The sequence below is a fragment of the Sarcophilus harrisii genome, chromosome 3, assembly GCF_902635505.1.
Source record: "Sarcophilus harrisii chromosome 3, mSarHar1.11, whole genome shotgun sequence".
Lineage (NCBI taxonomy): Eukaryota > Metazoa > Chordata > Mammalia > Dasyuromorphia > Dasyuridae > Sarcophilus > Sarcophilus harrisii.
Window position 1 is genome coordinate 339,028,894 of NC_045428.1, and position 21,559 is coordinate 339,050,452.

The 21,559-nt window shown below is 33.6% G+C and overlaps 1 protein-coding gene across 1 annotated transcript in view; it reads right to left on the bottom strand.

The window, feature by feature from the left end:
- Positions 1 to 21,559, bottom strand: part of TMEM163 (transmembrane protein 163) — a 284,123-nt gene that overhangs the window by 21,352 nt on the left and 241,212 nt on the right. The window contains exon 6 of the mRNA XM_003763824.3: positions 3,122 to 3,233. Coding sequence (XP_003763872.1) covers positions 3,122 to 3,233 — 112 coding nt within the window. The remainder of the gene's footprint in view (positions 1 to 3,121; positions 3,234 to 21,559) is intronic.

A 21,559-nucleotide genomic window follows, 5' to 3' on the forward strand; every position in this document is an offset into this window, starting at 1 on the left:
TAATCAGAAGGCTGATCCAGAGACCTCCAGAAAACTAACCAGAACACTATAACAAACAATTAGCTTTTCAGCTTTCAATCTCCAAAGCAAATGCATGGTTGCTCAACAGCTTTCCCTCAGAAACTGAAAAGCAGTTTTCCCACTCTACATTTCTCTATAGATTTTGATACAATCAAGCATCCCTTCTTTTTTTCTTTTCTTTTTTTTTTTAAAGCTGAGGCAATTGGGGTTAAGTGACTTGCCCAGGGTCACACAGCTAGGAAGTGTTAAGTGTCTGAGACCAGATTTGAACTCAGGTCCTCTTGCCTTCAGAACTGGTGCTCTATCCACTGTTCTACTTAGCTGCCCCTAGCATCCCTTCCTCTTGAATATTCTTCTCCTGGCTTCTAGGACATCACTCTCTCACACTCTCTCACTCTGTCTCTCCCCTCTCCCCTGTCTTGGAAGGCTGACAATTCCTTTGCTGATTCATCACCTTTCTCCCACCCACTAGGCATAAATTCCCCCCACAGCTGTGTCCTATGTTTCCTTTTCTCTCTCAATATTCTCAGATGATCTTATTAGCAACTATGATTTCAATTATCACTATGCTTTACTGGTGCTTTTTAACAAAACACTGCAGCCATTTTTTGAAATGTATCCTCTTTCCCTTATTCAGTAAGACTCATCTTGTAACAAAAAATGTGGTTAAACAAAACCAGTTTACATAGTAACCACATATATTAAAATATGGAAGATCTACCCCCTTTAGTTGACTTCAACTCCTACTGAGAGGATAGAAATTTGTTTAAACAATTTTTCTAGGACTATTCACTGACTATTCTACTTAATGTGAATTTATTGCCTTTTAATGATGATTTTATTCATACTATTTTAATCATTGTGTATATTGTCCTTTTAGTTCTGCTTTCTAAATTCAGCATCAGTTCAAACAAGTATTTCAATGGTTCTCTGAATTCTTCATATTTATCATTTCCCAAAGTAGAATAATATTCCATTACATGCATCTATAATTTGTATAACCATTCTCTAAGTGATGGGAAATTTGTTTCAAGGGTTTTTTGCTAGCAGAGAAAGAATTGCCCTGAATTTGAGTAAATGGATCCTTTTGTTTTAGGGTGGGGTTTTTTTTGTTTTGTTTTGTTTTGTTTTTACTTCTTTGCAATATACCCATGGATTCAATTATCTATGCTGGTATCTCCCAAATCTCTCCTCAAATCTAATCTATACCTCTATACCAATGTCAGCTGCTGCAAAGACTTCTCCACGTGAATATGCATAGGCATCTTGAACTCAGATCACTATATTTTCCTCAAAGCCCAATCTACCACCAGTGTTTTAAATATCTGTCAAGGGAACCATCTTCCCTCCTGTCATCCAAGTTCACAAGCTCAGAGTTACTCTTGTTGCCTTGTATTGTTATCTCTACATTTCTCCCATTCTGTTCCCTTCTCTTTTCTCACATAACTTCCATTCCCATTCAAAACTTCATCACCTCTCCCCTCAACAATATCATAATTCTCCTACTTCCTCTCCCTTCTTTCATTTTCCTCCTCTACCTAATCTAGAGATCTAGAGGACTCAAATGAAAGAGAGATGAATCTGAACCAGGAAGATCTGAATTCAAATCCTTCCTTAGGCATTTACTTGGTAAGTGAAAAAGTCATTTAAGCTCTCTTAACCTCTTCTGTAAAATGGAGACAATAATGGCATCTACCTCTCAGGGTTGTCATGAAGATAAAATTAAATAACACTTGTAAAATGCTTTGTAACCCTTAAAGTAGAGAAATATATCTAGCTTGTAGATATCTAACTCTCCTTCCTTTATACAGCTGCCAAGATGATATTCCTAAAGTATAACTCTCACTGTCATTCCTTTATTCAAAAAATCTTTAGTGACTCCTAATTGTTTCCAGGAAAAGATACAAAATCTTTAATCTACCATTTTAAAAATATCATAATCTGACTCTCACCTGCATTTTCTGTTTTATTTTATTTTTCTCTTTTCCATTCATTTTCCATTCCAGTCAAACTAGACTATTGTCTGTTTCTCATATACAACATTCCTTCTTTCTCTGTATAGTACCTATATACCTACAAAGTTATGACTACTTATGATATATTAATATAAGTTATAGTTATATTGATAGTAATTTATACTTAGTGCTTTAAGGTTTTTTTTTATATAAAAATTGGTAATTAAGTTTTATCATATCCATTTTACAAGTAAGGAAAGTGGGATTCAGAAAAGTTAACTAACCCACTTCAGGTCACACAGCTGGTAAGCAGCAGGAAAGGTAGGTGAAGCAAAGGAGAAAAAGCAAGATTTGGAATCAGGAAGACCTAAATTCAACTTTTGTCTCAACTCAATTCAACAAAGGTATTAAATAAATGCTGACTGAACTTAACCCCTTTCAACCTCATATTCCTCATCTGTAAAATGGGAATTATAATAGCACCTAAATTCCACTGCTGTTGTGAAGATCAAATTAGATACCATATATGCAATATTTTGCAAACTTTACAGTGATATATAAATGCCAGCCATTATTATTATTCACATGATCTATATTCTTCTGATTCTAATTCCATTTTTCCCCACAAAGTACTATCCCTGTACCCCATTTTCTGCCCACTCTGAGGAGAAACACAGAATTATCTGATTTATCTTGGATTTTCAGACAAAGAACATGGACCATTCATGTAGCTAAGAAGAATTTATATAAATCTCTTTGGTAAGTATTGATTCTAATTGGCTAAAGGGAAGAATCCTAACCAAGTTGGGAAGAAGCTATGTTTTAGACACTGGAAAGGGATTTGTTGCTTGGAGCAACCCAGGGGAAAGTCAATCATACAAGAAAACCTTTGTATTTTATGATTAAAAGGCTAAGGGCCCAGAGACATACTGCTAAGAGACAGAGCTGGACATTTATAATTCATAAAGGGAATTTAGTGTTCTTAAGGGAGATATCTTTTTTTCTTTGAATGGTCATCTAACCAAGTATATCAGAAAAAATAAGGGGCTACAATACTCTTAATGCTCAAATAAAGCTCATTTACATTCTCTGTATATAACAGGCTCAGTTAGGATCCTCGTTGACCACTAGTTGGTCCTACTTACCATCAGTTATCAGAGCCCTGCTTGTCAGAACCTTTCCCAACATGAACTTTAACACGGCCAAGACACTGCATAGGATCCCACTTAAAATGGAAACACTGAACAGGAAATCATCCTGAAAAAGAAAATGGAAAATTTCAACAAATTACTTTCTACTATATTATAAATCAAAATAGTCTAAAATGTCAACTATTCTAATTCCAAAAAAAAAAAAACAAAAAAAACCACACACACACAGATTAGTAAAAGCACTTCTAAGTTATTCAATTTAATTCAATCAATTCACTGAACAACAATTAAGTGATTATTATGAACTGACTAGGGAACATACAAATTTTAGATAAGATAAGGTATAGGTTTTACAATCTATTTTAAAAGGTGATATACAGACAGCTATTCTATCCAACAGATCATTTATATGTAAAAATTGCTAAAATATAAACTTGTATTTATACTTTGCAATGCAATTCAACATGCATGCATGCAACTGCACATATATTCTCCAAAAGAGACATTGTCTTGATATTTTTTCAAGTTAAGTCATTTAACCTTTCTGAGCTTTGGGCAGATAATGTTATAAATTTCAGTCAGGTTGTGATCCAACTTGAAATATTAATGTAAGTTTCAAGTGAGTTGAACACACAAATTGACGATTAGTAGAAGGTGTCAGAACAATAGGAGCAAATCAGCCATTTGCTAAATATTGTCCAGAGATAAATAATTTACCAAGCAGATAGTCCACATGCAGATAATTGAGAATTTGGGTTCCTCACATGGTAGCCCCAGAGTCACAAAGTGCTTAGGCAGCTCTATATACCAAGAGATTTAATATAGATAGAGGTGCTACATCACCTAAATTTCCACTGAATTCACAATGCAGTTGAGCTTGAATAAAATCTTTATGGTGAGTAAAAAAAAAAATCTAAAAATAAAATGTGCTACTGACATTATCTCAACACTTACAATAAACTTTTACCTTATCATGGCAAGCTAATGAGTCATTCTTATGCAACACCAATAACCTTCCCCTGACATTGGGACCCAGCTGGGGCAAATCAGTTCTCCAAGTCCACGCAAACAACTCTTGGCATCAGAACTTCCAAGAATATTTATTATTGATTCTCTATTTTTTCAAATCAATAAAAATTAAGAAAATAACTAGGGGTTTGACAGAGTATCATTGATTGAAATAGGAGATTACATTATGTCTCAAACAAAGATGAGATTCTGTAAACATTTTGTCAGCAGAAATCACAATTATAATTGAAGGAGAAAGGAGTTCAGAAATGATAAATAGAAGAAAAAGAAAGTGAAAAGAAAGAAATGATAGGGAAGCATATGCTCAAAAGAAAGGAATTTTGAAACTTTAAAGTTTTAACTTCTCTAAACATCTATTTCAACAAAGCAGAGGATGGCCTATTATTTGTGATATATATAGTTACATGGATAAATAACAAAAATGAGACATTTACTGATTTGTTTAGCAATTGCTCTGATTATGTTATAATAATATACTGGGATAGCATTATGCCACAAAAATGTGATAGATAGATAAAACATTTAATAAATACTTACTATGTGCAAAACAAATACAAAGAAAAAAAGGAAAGTAGGCCCTAAGCTAGAGGAGCTTACACTATAGGAAGCCAACACCTAAAAAGGAGGTGAAGGGTAGGGGGTGGGAAAGATTAGAGATAGATTAGAAAACCGCATGGCTAATTTTGGCATATCTTCAAATGTAGATTCAGGACAGGAACTTGCTAATTGAAGGAGGTGGCTTCAGGAGCACATCTTTAGCTTGAGAAGGCAGCTGGGGTAGAAAATAGTACAGCTGAGGGAGTCAGGAGTGCAGCCAGGCCAGAAATGAACTGCTATGAATAATTCAGAGACCTTTGAGATGATTTATCCAAACTGAGATATAGTGAAGGAAATAGAACCAAATATAATATACAACATACCTACAATAACCTAAAGAAAAGTAATATTAAAAATGAATATAATGACAAATCATGACTCCAGAGGATTAATAAAATATGTTTCTTTTGATAGAAAGGCAAATGAAGATGAATGAAGAATGCTTGTCAGACACAATTACTGAGTCATTTTATTTAGCATAACATTTCTTTGTTATGGGGAGGGAGTCAATGAGATTGGGAAGTAAAAGTGATGCAGAAAAATAATTAATATAATATTTAATAAAAAAGAGATATAGTCTCTCAATCCTGAGAGGCTTAACCTGGGGAATGGGGGAAGGGAAAATAGTAAGTACATGAACCTACTTGAAAACAATTAAGAATTAATCTAAAGCAAAGTCAAGATAGAATGAATACAAGTTAAACCTTATCAGTCACTTTATTGCTTGATTAAATGTCCTCAAGACTCAGAGAGAGCAATATGAGCAGTCTTCTGACATGCTGCATCCCCAAGGCACTCCATACAACTTCTCATTTAGAAAATCATCATTTTTATATTTGCAAGAAAATGATGTGGAGACTAATCCCATGTTTCCAACTCTTTGTACCTTTCCTTCATGGTGTCCTATTTTTTTTGCCTTTTGGGGGGAATAGCTATATAATGATTCTATCTCAGAGAATAATACACAGTATCTTTCTCTTTCATAAATGATAAATCGGGAACCTTGCATCATCATTGCCTGGTGCATGAAAATGAACATGCTAAATCAGCTTAGAGATATAAAGTGATGTATACATGTTAAATGCATTCTAGTCTGCTTTAAGATGGTCATCAATTTATTTAATGAACTCTAACTACTGTTTGCCAATCACTGGTAAGGTTAGCCTCAGGTAAACCACAAGGTGAGAGGTCAATTTATGGTATTCATTTCCTCTATGAAAGGTCCAAATGCAAAAGCTTCAAAAAAATAAGATTAATGTGTTAATAAATTCATTAAAGGGACTTACAAGATATTTGCTACATACTTGTCACTCTTACAAGCTGCTGTTAAAAAGAGTAGTGAGTGTAGTCAGCATTCACTTAAACATAGTCATTGAATATCATTGAAAATGATGGTCATTGACTATGATTGAAAATGACCATTGAAAATGGTCATTGAAAAAAAAATCAGCAGGAGTTCAACAAGAACAAGTCACTTCAGACTAACTTCTCATTTCTTTTTCTTTTTTTTTTTTTTGAAGAATTTCTAGATCGATAGGTCAAAAAATCACCCAGTTATGAAAACCTGGATTCCATCAAGGTTTTTAACAGGCTTTCCCAATATCGCTGTGGAAAATCTGGAAAGAGGTGAGATGAATGATAATACAATTAATAGGATTCAGAACTACTTAAATCATTCATTCACTAGCAAGATTTGAATATGCTATCAATCTGATCTCTTGGTACTGTTCTTTTCAACATATTCCATTAATTTTAAGACATGAATTGTATCGTTATCAAAATATTCAGGTGACATAGAACTGGAAGGGATATTATAGTCAGTACAATGAAACTAGATTCCCCGCCCCCCCCCCCCCAAAAAAAATGACAGGTTAGAATATTGGGTAAATCAACTAATAAGAACAAAAAGGCAGAATCAGTTTAATAAGAATAAACTTGATAAGTATGGAAAGAAGAAAAAAAAATTCACATAAAATAGGTGTCATTTTGACTTTAAGGAAAAATTGGGAAGAAGAAGAAGCAACAATAAATTTTATAATACACAGAAGACAAGTTAGCTCTGCAAAAAAAGAAAAATGTTTGTTACTAGTCTGTTATGCACCTCTATGAATTAGTAACTTTTTAACACAGTTTGTCACTTGCATTACTATTTTAGCAACTTCATACTCAGCAGAAATCTGGATCATAGATTACCAAAAAAAGAACAAAAGTATACCACCACAAAAAAGTATACAAAAGTGTATACTATTGAAAAATTAATAATCCACCAAAAAATTCACTTTCAAATAAACCATAAATATGTATATTAGGGTAACAAACCATTTTGGTAAATATTTTCTCAACCATAGCAATATGCATGAAGTAAAAATAAAAACACTGCAGTCTTACAGTTAGAGATCCCTCTGCCTTCATGATATACAAAATAATTATTTATTAAAGCTTCGACTAAGCCTTTTTTTCTCACCGTTTCTTTTCTTTTTTTGCTTTCAAAAGCATCATTTCCAGAGTTTATAGTTTCATGCGTAATGATTTTTAATAATATTGTTGATATTTGTAGTTTTGCCACCTTGGCACATCTGTGGATGGAGTCACTACTGATTCTGCTGAATAGATAAGGAATCCTTTTCCAAAAGAATATGGAACTCCAATAATGCAATCTTTTAGAGGAGAAATGCAATGGTTCATTAGAGTACTTCTTAACTTGGGGTCTGTGGACTTTTTTCTTTTTAACATTTTATTATAATTGTATTTCAAAATAATTGGCTTATTTTGCAATCCTGAATACTTAATACATTTGAAAACATGATTCTGAGAAGACCATAGAATTTATCAGATTGCCAAAGGTGTTCATGACAAAACAAAACAAGGTTAATCCCTAATTAACCAGAACAAAACTGATTTCCAGCAGGGTAATGATTGGCTCTCCTTAAGCCATTCATGAAGAACCAAATCATACAAGAACTTCACCCAAGTGAATACTTAAGGACAGATGATGAACTTTAGTAATCTAAGCCAAGGGATAAATTCCATTTAACTTGACTCAGGCAATAAATTATAATAAGACAAAAATTTAGTAAGTAGTGATTATGTGCCTACTGAGAAGTAGGGCTTTTAATCCCCATTTTATTGCTGAAAAAACTGAGGCTGACAGAAGTTAAGTAACTTTCCAAGGTCACACAGCTACTAACTATCTGAAGTCAGAAATGAATTTAGTTTTTCCTGACTGCAGGCTCAGCACTCTATCCATATCCTAGCTGCCTCAAAATAAATGTAAACATTTAGATTTCAGTTAAAAAATTAAACTGCACAAGCAAAAGACTAAAAACCTGGAACCAGATAACAATTTACACAAATATACTTGAAGATTTTAGTAGATAACAAGTTTAAATTAAATCAACAGTCTATTATACAAATTATAACTTACTTTTTCACAGCAATCCTTTGAGGTAGATAGTACAAAAATCACCTACATTTTACATGAGGAAACTGAGATTCAAAGTAGTAAATGGTTTATCCACAGTCATAAAACTAGAAAGTGTCAGAACTGAAATTCAAATCCAGGTTTCCTAAGCCAATGTTCAAATTGTTTTCCACTATATCAAATTAATGCTATGTCTAAACTTCGGACTGGGTTATCAACAACTTGAAACACACCCAAAGATGTGTATAATACATTCCATTAAGATGATGATACTAGTAAGCATTTCAAACACACATTCTTATAGGAGCTACAGATACTTAAAATACTTTTAAATACTTGAAGGGTTGTGCTTGACCTAAGAGGGAAGAACTAAAAACTAATGAATTACATTATCACAACTATGTGTCATAAAATGTAGTGCTTTTACTATTTCAGCTGAAACATAATAGAGTCTAATAAAACCCCTTATTTTAATGCTATGTGTGACATTCTGTTTTCAAGTATGTACAAGTGTTTACAAGAAACTGCATATTGTTGGATTCTGTTTTCTAATCTATTCTGCTATTTTCTTTCTTTTTGTGGGTGAGTTCATCCCACTCACATTCACAGTTATGATTGCTAACTGTGAATTCTCCTCCATCCAATTCTCTATATTTATCCATCTGTTTTTTTACTCTGTATTTTTCTTGAGTCAATTTTGCTTTTGATGGATGCCTCTATTAATCAATCCCCTCTATTAATTCTTCTTTTCTTTCTTTTAATCTCTTTCCCTCTTACTCTCCTGCAGGGCAAAGTGAGTTTCTGTACTGTGTATGTGTATTCTCCCCAACTTTAACCAGTTCATAGGAGAGTGAGATTCAAGTATTTTCTGCTTTCCTTAATTTTCTCCTTTAATGTATACACGCTTCTTCAAGTACCTCATTTATATGAAATAATTTTCTCTATTCTTCCAACTCAGAACTCAATTTGGCATAGTTTTAGATCAATGTAGCCGAGGCTTTCAGGAAACAAAGGTAAAGTTGCTGACTTTTTATTCTACAATTTTAACATCATCTTCCATAAAATGTAGTATTCAGGAATTGAGCTCCCAACCTACTAGAACAAAGCCCAAATATTTTTTTTTTAAACAAAACATTGAGTATCTACATTCACCCTACATAAGATTTATGAAGGTAAATTTTTTTATATTTAAGGTAAGGATTTTACATATCCCTTTAAAAATTAATGCTATTAGATTTAGCACAATGTTCTAGTTTATTAAAATAATTTTTAATCTAACATATTAGCAGCCATTTCTATCTTTGTGTTACCTACAAATTTAATATCCTGGGAAGCCAAACATTAGTCCATTATAAAGGAAGACTTCCTCAAAATTAGAAGCATTCAAATAAGGGAAAGATAATGAACTCCCTATCACTGAGGTGTTCTATCAAAAGTCAAGGAAAAAAAACATTGAGAACAGGATACAGAGAATTCAAGCATCAAGTACTTTCTGGATGAATAAGATGCCCTCCAAATCTAAAAGTCTATGATCCTGTCATCACTGTCAAAGATAGAATTCCAGGCTTCTGTTATCCCTTCCAAAGCATTGTGCTTGAGTGATGAGAAAAATCCAAATAAAATTGAGACTATAAACCATATGAAATGCTATCACATACTTAGTTTACAATTCAGCAGGGATAAATACTTTGATCTATTAGTTATGTTGTCTTAAAAAAAAAAACTTATCTTGAGTCTTAAAGAATCATCTCCACAAACCATGAGACAACCAACTTTTTGGCTTAGATAATACTCTAAATCCCTCTCCCTGTGTTATTATCACCAGGGGCTCTTTCTCCTATCAAATGCTGGAGCAATGGCTGCCCTCTTTTTAAAAGATCAAAGGTTGTGTCAGTTATGGCACCTAACTGAACTGAAGCTACTGAACACATGGCAGAAAGGCACTCATCAACTCTCATGGTGCCAAAAGATAACTCATCCAGAATCTCTTCAAAGATTTATACCTCCAAAATAATTGAGGGTCTTGGCAAAGTTGTGTAAGTATCAAAAGTCAGGTCTCCTCGATAGGCATTTCTATGACTGTCTATGTCAGAAAATAAATGTGACATCTTGGTTCTAGAATCAAGTAACACATAGGTGGTCCTGTTCACACAGAGATACCAGAATCTATTATTAGCATGAGTATAATGTCAAAGAGATGTTTCAAGTCAACCAGTGCAACAAGTTAATAAAGGAAGAATATACTTCAAACATAGCCAAGTATTCAAAGTACGTTTCTTTAATTGCATTCCACAAATAGTTATTCACTACTAACTCTATGAATAACACTGTACTGGGCAATGTAGATTCCTAAAATAATACATGTAACCCATGCCTTCAAAGCATATACCATCTAGTATAAGAGAAGCACACACACAAAAAAAATAATAATACAATTAGTACCTGAAAAGTATAAGAGCAAAAAGATTATAAGGGAGAAAGTACCTTTTCTTGGGAGAAATATAACTATATACCTTGTCCTAATTCTAATCAACCCTTCACATTGAGGTGAAGGTAAGCTTTAATGATGCTCCAATTACATCATAATTCTTCTCACAACCAATCTTTCAGTGATTCCCTGAGTGGAGAGCAGAATAACAATGTATTCAGAAAAGGGCAGTTAAGATAATCACAAATTTAAGACAGGAGGATGGAGGGAAATGAGTTTGGTTTTGGAATTTTTGAGTTTGAGATATGGTAGAAATATCCAGTAGGCAGTTGATAATTCAAGATGAGAACCCTGGCTAAATGGAAACAGATCAGAATCTGACTCATTTGTATATACTTCATATTTAAATAAATAATACATCACACTCAGAGGTCTCAGAGTTAGGAAAGGATCTCAAAAATCATTTAGTTGAACTTATATCTGAACAATAATTCCCTTTATAAGACACCAAATCCAAGCACTCATCTAGCTTTCTCTTAAAGATCTCTATGGAAGAATCCTCAGGTGGGACATTCCTCTTCGTGATGGCTCTATTTAGAAATCTTTTTTCCCTAGACAGTCCAGGTTTACTTCTCTGTAATTTCCATATATTGCTATGAGTTCTTTTTTCAGGTACTCAAAACAAGATTAATCTCATTTCCATGTGCCAGCCCTTCAAATTTATGAAAACAGTTATCACGTTCTGCTCTAAAGCTTCTCTTCTTTAAGCTAAACAGGTCCAATTCCTTTAAATGATTTCCATATGCCACAAGTTAAAGACCTTTAACCATCTTTGCTATTCTCCTCTGAATGCTCTCTAAAGCAATTGAAGTCATTCCTCAAATATGGTAACATATTTGAACAACATAAGGCAGACTGCATATCCTTTCTTGATGGCTATGTGACACCATTGGTTCATATTGACGAAGTCCGCTACAACCTCCAGATATTTTAAAAACGAACTTGTGACTATTTATTCTATAGTGTCCTTTGTATTTGTGAAAGTGATTTCTTGAACCCAAATGTGGGATTTCATATTTATCCCTCTAAAATTAATATCATATTCAGAATAAATGTCCTTTTGTTGATTTCTCCATCTTTCTGAAGTTTGAAAATATCATTAAAGTCAAAATTATTAGCTCCTCCGATTGTGTGTGTATAAGAGACAGATATACATACAGACAGAGAACTTCAGCATGTCTGACTAATTGAAGTTTCTCATCATTGCTATTATAATTCAATGCTAAGCTTATGTTCAGTTTTTCACACCTAAATATTTCCTCTGACTATCCCTGTGGTTTGCTGTATAATATATAATGGCAATATCTCTTCTGTTCATTCTCATCAAAATATTTTCTCCATCTTTCCTCCCTTTCTTCTATGCTGCTTTTGCTTTCCCTGGTACCTGAATTTCCTCATAGGAACAAGTTTTTTTTTATTTTATTTTATTTTTTTATTATAGCTTTTTATTTCTAAGATATATGCATGGGTAATTTTTTAGCATTGACAATTGCAAAACCTTTTGTTCTAACTTTTCCCCTCTTTCTCCCCACTGTCTCCCCCAGATGGCAGGTTGACCAATACATGTTATATGTTAGAATATAACAAATACAATATATGTATAAATGTCCATACAGTTATCTTGCTGTACAAAAAGAATCAGACTTTAAAATAGTGTACAATTAATCTATGAAGGAAATTAAAGATGCAGGTGGGAAAAAAATAGAGGGATTGGGAATTCTATGTAGTGGTTCATATTCATTTCCCAGAGTTCTTTTGGAAACAAGTTTTTAAAGAGCAATATCCCTTAACCTACCAGGGCCATGTTACCATCAGAATATCAACACCAAACCTTTTAGATGGCTATGAGATCAAATTTGCCTTTTGTGTTAGTTTGTTATCCATACCTTGATCATTTGTGCAATAGGATATCCCCAGTCAGAGGTTTTATTTCTTTTTTCTTTCTTGGATTTTTTTTCCCCAAAAAATTTTAAGAGTTTCCATTGTTCTTCCCACACTGTAAGTACTCTGTGATGAGTAGTTTGATGAGGTAAAGAGATCAAGACAGTATTCTTCCTTTTCTTTTGCTGTTATTTTAAAAGCTCTTTGGCTAGATTTTTTAAAACTAAGTAAATAATTCTAATCAGCCCATATTAAGTTTGTGCTGTCTCAGACCAGAACCCCATCATTTCTATATTTTAAGACATGGTCTAGAAATCCAAATCCTATTCTCAGATTTAATCTTCACAGGCTCTTAACTTCATAAATCGGTCTCTTTCTTCTCAGATCTTTGCCTTCAGTTAGCAACAGTTATTAAAATGCCACCTTTGACGCAAGATCTTCAACTTATTCAAGGTTACTTAACCTTTAGTCATGTTTTTAAATTTATTCTTAAAATTCCTATTAATCTATGAGTTCCTTCAGAGCAGGTATGGTCTTTTGACATTTTTATATCCAGGGGCTGCCATGTAATAAATGCTTGTTCACTTTTTAAAGTAATATTTTTGACCTTATGAATCACCAGAAATGAATAATAGTGCGTTTGACAAGCATCAACATTTTTCCTATTACATCCTGGATTGTGTGAAGGGAAGTCAGATTATTGGTATCAATCCCAACTAGATAACTAAATAATTTTCCTTAGGCACATCACTATTCCTTGAAGCATAGGGAAGAGCTTCCTTTACAAATTCAGCTCCTTCAGATGTATAGACTGGGTTCATATCAGTTTCTTAGCCATAAGTGTCAGTAAACCTTCTCTTTCTCTTCTGCATCAAATTCTTCCTGCTTCCAGCAAATCGATGTTCCCTCTTGCCATCTTCAGATTTCTTGAATAAGATATCTTGAATATAGTCCTATAATATTTAAATTGTTTCTTTTTGGCTGCTTGCAGTACTTTCTCCTTGATCTGTGAGCTCTGGAATTTGGCTATGATGTTCTCGGGAGTTTTCATTTTGGGAGTATTTTCAAGTGGTTATTGTTGGATTCTTTCAGTTTTTATATTGTCCTTTGGTTCTAATATATCAGGGCAGTTTTCTTTGATTATTTCTTGAAAAAAATGCCCAGGCTTTTTTCTGAACATAGCTTTCAAGTAATTTAATAATTTTTTTCTTATCTTTCCTGGATCTACTTTCTATTTAACTTGTTTTTCCAATAAGAAATTTCATTTTTTCTATTGCTTTTTTTTTTTTTTTGGTTTTGTTTTATTGTATCTTGATGTCTCATAGAGTCATTAGTTTCCATTTGCTCAATTCTGATTTTTAAGAAATTATTTTCTTCAGTGAACTTTTGTATTTCCTTTTATATTTGTCCATTTCTAATTTTTAGAGAGTTATCTGCCTCAGTAAATTTTTGTATATTTTTCCCTATGCTCATGCCCCTTTTTCCTGATTCTCTTGCATTATTCTCATACATTTTCTCAATTTTTCTTCTACTTTACTAATTTGCTTTTTTAAAGTCTTTTTAAAGCTTTTCCAAGAATTCTTTTGGGTCCTGAGACCAAATTACATTTTGGTTTGAGTCTTCCCATGTAGCCATTTTGACACTACAGTCCTTTTCTAAGTTTATGCCTTAAATCCTCCCTGTCACAATAATAATTTTCATAGTCAAATTCTTTTTTTCCTGTTGTTGTTCTTGTTCATTTTTTTCTGACTTTTTGTGACTGGCTATTTTTATATGAGAGTTGGGTTCTGATCTTTCACTGTCCCAAGTTTCTTCTCTTAGAGTTCAATGTTTTATTGCTAATTTTCACTGAACTTCAGGATTTAGTTGCTTTTACTGGCTTGTACTGATGAAGACTACCTTTGTAATCTACATATCACTCCCCCTCACATGTATTCAACCAAATTGGCCTTATTATTTCCTCCATTCATGACATTCAATCTTCCATCTTTGTGTCTTTGCATTGATTTTCCTTTTCTTCTGGAATTAAGTCTCTCCTCAATTCCACATCTATAAATCCCTACTTTCCTTTAGGAAACTAAAAGTTTTAGTTCAAATGCTATTATCTTCATGAAGCCTTCCTAATCAATCCTCCTATCTCTTAGCACTGTCAAAGCCAAACTATCTTTTAACTGATTTATGGAAAAAAAAATCATATGTATTTTACATACACACATATACCTATTATATATATTATATTATATATCATATATTATATATATATATATACACACATACAAACAAATATACGAACATTATATCTTCCAAAACTTCTCAGGTACTTAGGCACTTAAGACTGTTTTACTTTTTACTTTTGTTCCTACACACCAAGATACAAGTACTGTGTTACTTGGCACATAATAGGCACTCATTAAATATTTACTGATTGAGTGAATCTACTATTCATTTGCTGTGTTTTGGGGAGATTCTAGTTTATGTACAAGACTACCTAAGTCTTTTCCAGCTTCCCTAATCTGTGGAAGAAATTTCCAATTCAAGATGGTATTGTATATAACAACAACAACATTGTAAATACAAACAACTTTAAAAACTAGGGGAATTATGATCTGGAAACTATGATTCGATAATTATGAGAACAAGAACATTCATGATTCTAGAGAACTGATAAGAAACTATCCATTATAAAAAAGTGAAGGATTTAGAGGAAAGACTGAAACATCTATAATTTCATATACAGCCATTGAATAAATATGTTTTGCTTGAATATAAATCTTTGTTACAAGAAATTCATTTTTTTTCTTCCCAATGAGGTAAAGGGTAGGAAGGAGAAAAATATTTGTAAAATTTTAATATAGTGAGTTAAAAGGAGGGATGTTACAAATATGAATACAATGTGATATACAAACAACAACAGCAACAACAAAAGCATCTTGGAATTCATTCATAGAATGTCCAAGACCATTGGAGGTAATCATGTACTATGTTGTGTCCTAGTCAGCCTATGTTCAGTTATGGGCACCTTTGTTTTAGCAAGGACATTGGAGTACATACAAAAGAGAACTAGGAATGGCAAAGACCATTTGAGTTCATGTCAGAATGATTCACACAGAATGGTGGAAGAAACTGACAGTTTCTTTAATTTGAAGGGGGAAAGGGGACAGTGGGAAAAAGAGAACTATCTTTGCCTATCTTAGGGAGCTATCATGTCAAAGAGAAATAAGAATTTGTCCGGCTGCCAAATGGCTTAAGTAGGAGCAATGGGTGAAAGTTTCAAAGAGGCAGATTTATGCTTAACATAAAATACTTTCCAACAGAATTATATAAAAGTAGAATGATATGCCTCAGGAGGTAGTAGGTTAACCTCACTAGATAGGTTCACTCTAAGAATGAATGACTGTTTATTGGGTATATTATAAAGACAGTGCTTAGTTCTATAGGTTTTTTGAGGTTCCTTCCAACTCTGAGTTACTATGATTCCATGAAAGCAAAGACAGGAGATGAGAGAGCAACAAGTTGTTTTCAGTAAATTCAGGTCAAGAAGTCTTTCTGAAATGCTTCTCCACTTACTGAAAATTCCTTCAGAGATGACTGCTGAGCTCCTATCATAAAACTAGGGCAGAGAGGGTAAGACTGGGGAGAATCATTGAAAACTAGAGAAATGTCATAGGGTTGACTGGAGTAGGGCAGATGTCCTAATTGATCAAAAAGGATTCTTAAGAAGGCAGATTTTTTTTTTTTTAAAGCAATGGGATGTCAAGTTTTACCTAAAAATTCTAGACTACTTAAATAGTCTGTGAAAATTTGGAAAAACGAGTAGGATCACTTCCAACTCAGCAGAGGCTCATCATATCAATCTAGCTACATTTCATAACTTGTTAGGTGGTATAATAGAGTACTGATAAGTTTGGAGTCAAGACAAGTTCAGATTCCACTCTAGACACTTACTTTCTGTGGGAACCTGGACAAGTCATGTAATCTTTATAGCTCCCAATAAAATGGAGATAATAACAGCATTTACTCCACAGAGTTATTGTGAGGTTCAAATGAATTTGCAAACTTTAAAACTATGTAAATTCTACTTATATGAATGCAAATTATTTTCTTTCTGCAAAGATCACTATAGTGGAAATAAAATTAGTTTATCTAAACTTCATAAGACATTTTAAAAGTATATTATGATAACCATGTGGGAAAAAAATGGAGAAATGTGGACTGAGATATTTTACTTAAGTGAAATGAGAATTGTAAAGAATAACAGTTAATATATTGATGTGAAAAGAAGAAAATCTCAACAAAAATATCATGAAGTACTATTTTTGGTTCTATTATTGTTATTTTTTTTTCTCTTGAGTCATGAATAACTTGTAATCAATTTTGTGGCTAATATAGAGCTGGAAAGGATGATTAATATGTTGGGCTACATATTCAGGATCCAAAAAGATTGTCAATAGCAAGATCTATGGGCCAATTCTAATAAAATGCAAATTTAATTGAAATGAATCCAAATACACAATGGGTTAAAAAAACCAAATGCACAGGAGTGGCATGGGAAACGATGTAGCTAAACAACAATTCACTTAAAAATGCCTATGGAATTTGATGGATTAGTGATTTTGATATGGGCTACAGTGTAACTTGGAAGTTACAAAATCCAGTGATATTTTAGGCAGCAATAATAAAAACACAGTGACCTAGCAGGTCACTTAAAACCCATTAAAAACCTGTTTGAGTTAGACTACAATGGGAACTTAATATTCAGTTCTGGATTATGTTTTGGAAAGGAAACTGATAAACTGCAATATATCCAGAGTGGGGCACAAAATGGTGAAGGAATGGATTAGAAACTATTATATAATAGAATTAATCTGGAAAAAAACATTGGTAAAACATGATCATCAGCTACTATTTAAAAGTTTAATATGTGGAAGAGTAATTCAACTTGTTTTTGTTTGACCTAGAAATCACAAAAGTAAGAAATCAGAAAAAAAAAATAGAAACTGAAGAAAAGCAAAAAATTGAAAAACTTCCTCATATTACACATTGTCCAAAAGTGTCATGGCTCCTTTAAGAGCCATGGCTCCTCATCAGTAGAGGTCTAAAGCAGAAGCTAGAAAATCACTTGCTTCAGTGGGTATTCCTACTCAAACATGGGACACACTGAATGACTTAGGTCCCTTCCTGTCCTCAGATTTTCTGATTATATGTGATGTAACAGAGTACTGGACTGAGAGTTAAGTTCCAGCCCTGGCTTTGCCACTATTTTGTTGTATGGCATTGGACAGTCATTTTTCTTCCCAGGGCCTCAATGTTATAATCTTTAAAATAAGATAATTAGATTGGAGAATAATTGAAGTCACTTCAAGCTCTGCTAAGTAGCTAAATATCTGGATGGATAGACACCTGACAGCTAGAGCTTCAAATACCTGAGTTCTAATCTGGCCTTAGACACTTACTAGCTGTGTGATCCTGGACTTAGTTTGCATCTGCCTCAGGTTCCTCATTTGTAAAAAGGAGAAAATAATAGCACCTACATCCAAGAGTTGTTATGAAGATAAAATGAGATAATATTTTGAACTACTTTACAAACTTTAAAATATTATATAAATCTAGCTATTATAATTATATTATTATTTAAAGGTCTGAAGGCAGATCAAAAATACTCTTTTCACTTTTTTATATTTTGTATTTTCTTTCTCATGATTTTCCTCTTTTGTTCTGATTCTTCTTTAACATGACCAATATGGAAATAGGTTATACATGTGCAATCATGTTGAACATATCTCAGATTGCTTGTTGTCTTCAGGAGAGAGAAGGGAAGGAAGAAAAATTTGGAACTCAAAATTTTATAAAAAAATGTTGAAAACTATCTTTACATATAATTGGAAAAAAATTAAATACTATATACAAAACAAAGAAAGTATTCCAATATAGACTTCTTATTTATATATCAGTAGAGATGAGGACCAAATAAAAGGTTAGGGAGGTTTTAGAAGTAGCACAAAGAAGGTGGAAAGCTAATATAGTTTACAATATCCTCCCTCTTCCTTCCTCAGATTTTCAAATCAAGTACCTGAAAGTCCACATATTCAGGGATGGTTATCTAAATTAAATGAGTAACTCTTGTCACCAGTCAAGGGCTGTCCTAGGGTCCTGGGAGATACTCACCAATCAAAGTCCCAACTCTCAGTTAAAATTAGCTCGAGTTTGATCTGTCAGTCCCGTAGTATGTGATGTTGAACTTTATACCTGTGACTTCTTTCCACATAGCCTATTCACCAACATACAATAGGTAAATTCTTGAAAAGAAGTAAAGAAATTCAACTTTTCCAAACCAAATCTTATTTTCCTCCTGATTTTTTCTAGATGGTTCACCTTCATTTCTGTTTATTTTCAGTTGGCAGTTGCTTTTCTAACATGTGGGTTTTAGATTTCTCTGCCCTCCTCAGATCCTCTGTTGATCATTAGTTCTCTATGCCATCTTCCAACAAACCATTTTAATAAAAATCAAGTAAACCTTTTGTAGATGGTGCAGTATGATGGAAGCAATGCTGAATTTGGAGACAGAGAGCCTGGGTTCAAAACTACCATAGACTCTTTCAGGTGCTTTATCTCAAAGGAAAGGAATAGGTCAAGATGCCCTCTTGCACTATATTCTAGCCACTTTTGTACAAAATATCACCTCTACTCTCTATGTCTTTAAGTATCTGTATTTGAGAATCAGATTTCCATAAAGCAGGATGCATTTGCAGTCCTAATCCCCACTCACCATGAATGGCAGTTACTAATTTTACTCACACACACTGCATTTCATAAAATCTAAGCCCACAAAGACCTCTGTCATTGACATGCGTGGTTTGTACCCAACACATGACTTTTTTTTTTTTTTTCTGCAAGATGTGTGACAGCAAGTCGAGGAAAATATGGAAGCTGGCTTGCTTATGTCTGCAAAAAGGCGTCCTTTGCCATACTAATGAGGACAAATTTCCAACTACCCTGACACTACATGTGTTATACTATTACCCAGGGAAATGCAAGTGCTGGCTGAATAATACATGGGTATCGATTTACAGATCCAGGTGAAATTAAAACAGTCACTCTCTTTTGCTGGATCTTTTAGTCTCTCAAGCCGATGAGGAAAGCCTGCTGATGGAGAAGCCACTGCTCCAAAAAGCAGCCTTCAGTTTCTTCCCCTGATTATTAAATTATATTGATGGATTACTGTGGATTCACATTCAATAACTTTTTAAAATTGAGTTTCCATCATGAGGGGGCAAGGAGGGTTAAGGGTCTCTGTTTACTAAGTCAGGTAAGGAAGCTAGGAGGGCTCAACTGCCCATCATGAGTATGTCACAAGATAGATCCTGCAGATGGTCATGGGAGACAAGATCCCTGGTGCTCCTGGGCTGCTTTATAGATCTGACAGCTCAGAATCTGTGAGTTCCCTTTAAAAGAACAGAATGACAAGCACCAAGAGGCTGGAAGTCACAATAGGTCATTGGATGCTGTTAAAGTAGGGGGAAGCAGAGGCAGCTGACAAGCTTTCATGTCCTTGGAGGACAAAGAGGATGTTTTGAAGTGCTTTGCTAACATATTCAAGGACTAGGACTGGCTTCTGTCAAAGAATGCACCAAATCAAACATAAAAGATGCACTAAGTCAGATCCCCATATACTGACATACAAATGATACTGGGAGTGGGGGAAAACAGAGCTTCAGGAAAATGGAACAATTTACGAACAGAAGCCAAAATGTTTCCATTTAATCTAAACAGTGAGAAATCTCCCTTTGATGCTTATTGATTATTGTACAAGGTATGCAGAACACTAATGCCTATAATTTTGGGAGATCCAGAGACTGAAGGAGTCAAAAAAGACTTGCCATAAATTGATTAGCTTAAACTTATTGAATCAACTACAAAATACTTATAGGGCATTATCAGAGAGCTTTAAGGCTCCACAATGCAGCATTTTGCCCAGCTGAACTTTTCAAAACATTCAGAAGATACCCATGTGCCCATTATTTTAGCCTGAAAGCAGCATAAGCAAGAGAGCAAGACAGAACTGAAGCAAAAGAGCTGGCTCCTTTTAGCTGCCTCCATTTTCTTTAATATTTAATTTTTCATATTTCTTTAATGACTAAAGGGCAAGAAGGCTTTTCCTTTCATTTTTCCTCAGGGTCAGAAGTTTAAACATGGACTACTTACTGAAGGAGAAGATCATTAAAAACAGCAATGCCATCAAAAGCAAAATTATGTATGATTGTTATGATGTCTCTAAAAACTTAGGAGTATTGAGCTGGGTTTTTCAGCCTGTTCTTTAATATGGCTACTCTATTACTGGCTATGTGATTTGAGAATTTCAATCATTTCTCATGGTCATGAATATATCACACCAATTCCCCAAATCCATCACTTGCTAACTCAAAGGTGCTAAGATGGAAAACCGGAGGCAGATCCAGTAGCTTAGAATAAACCAAAAAAATCAATCTCTCTAACATTTACCTATGCAAAATATGTGATTTTGAATATTTTTAGCTCTCATATACCTCATGTTCTAATTACAACTGAGTATTATCTATATTTCCTTGTGGTCTAAATCCATCTTCCCCTAAAAGTGGGCATGAAACAAGAAAAAGATAGAAGTGATCAAATGTGAGCACTGGTATCTTGAGATAAAAGTGTTGGAATTTCTTATAGAAAAAGAATAGTTGTTTCACATTGAACCTTTAAGTTGAAAGCAATCTAAAATGTATGATGATTCATTTATTTGCAGCTAGACACAAAAAAAGACTGATAATGATCTGCTCAAACTCTAAATACTCCATAACAACTGAATATCAATGAAAAAATTTAAATAAAATATTGGCAAAGAGATTATAACCATATAACATTATGACCAGGTGGGATTTATACCAGGAATGCAGGAATTGGTTCAATAATAGGAAAATTATCAGCATAATGTACCATATCAATAATAATAAACCATATGATTATATCAATAAATGCAGAAAAAACTTTC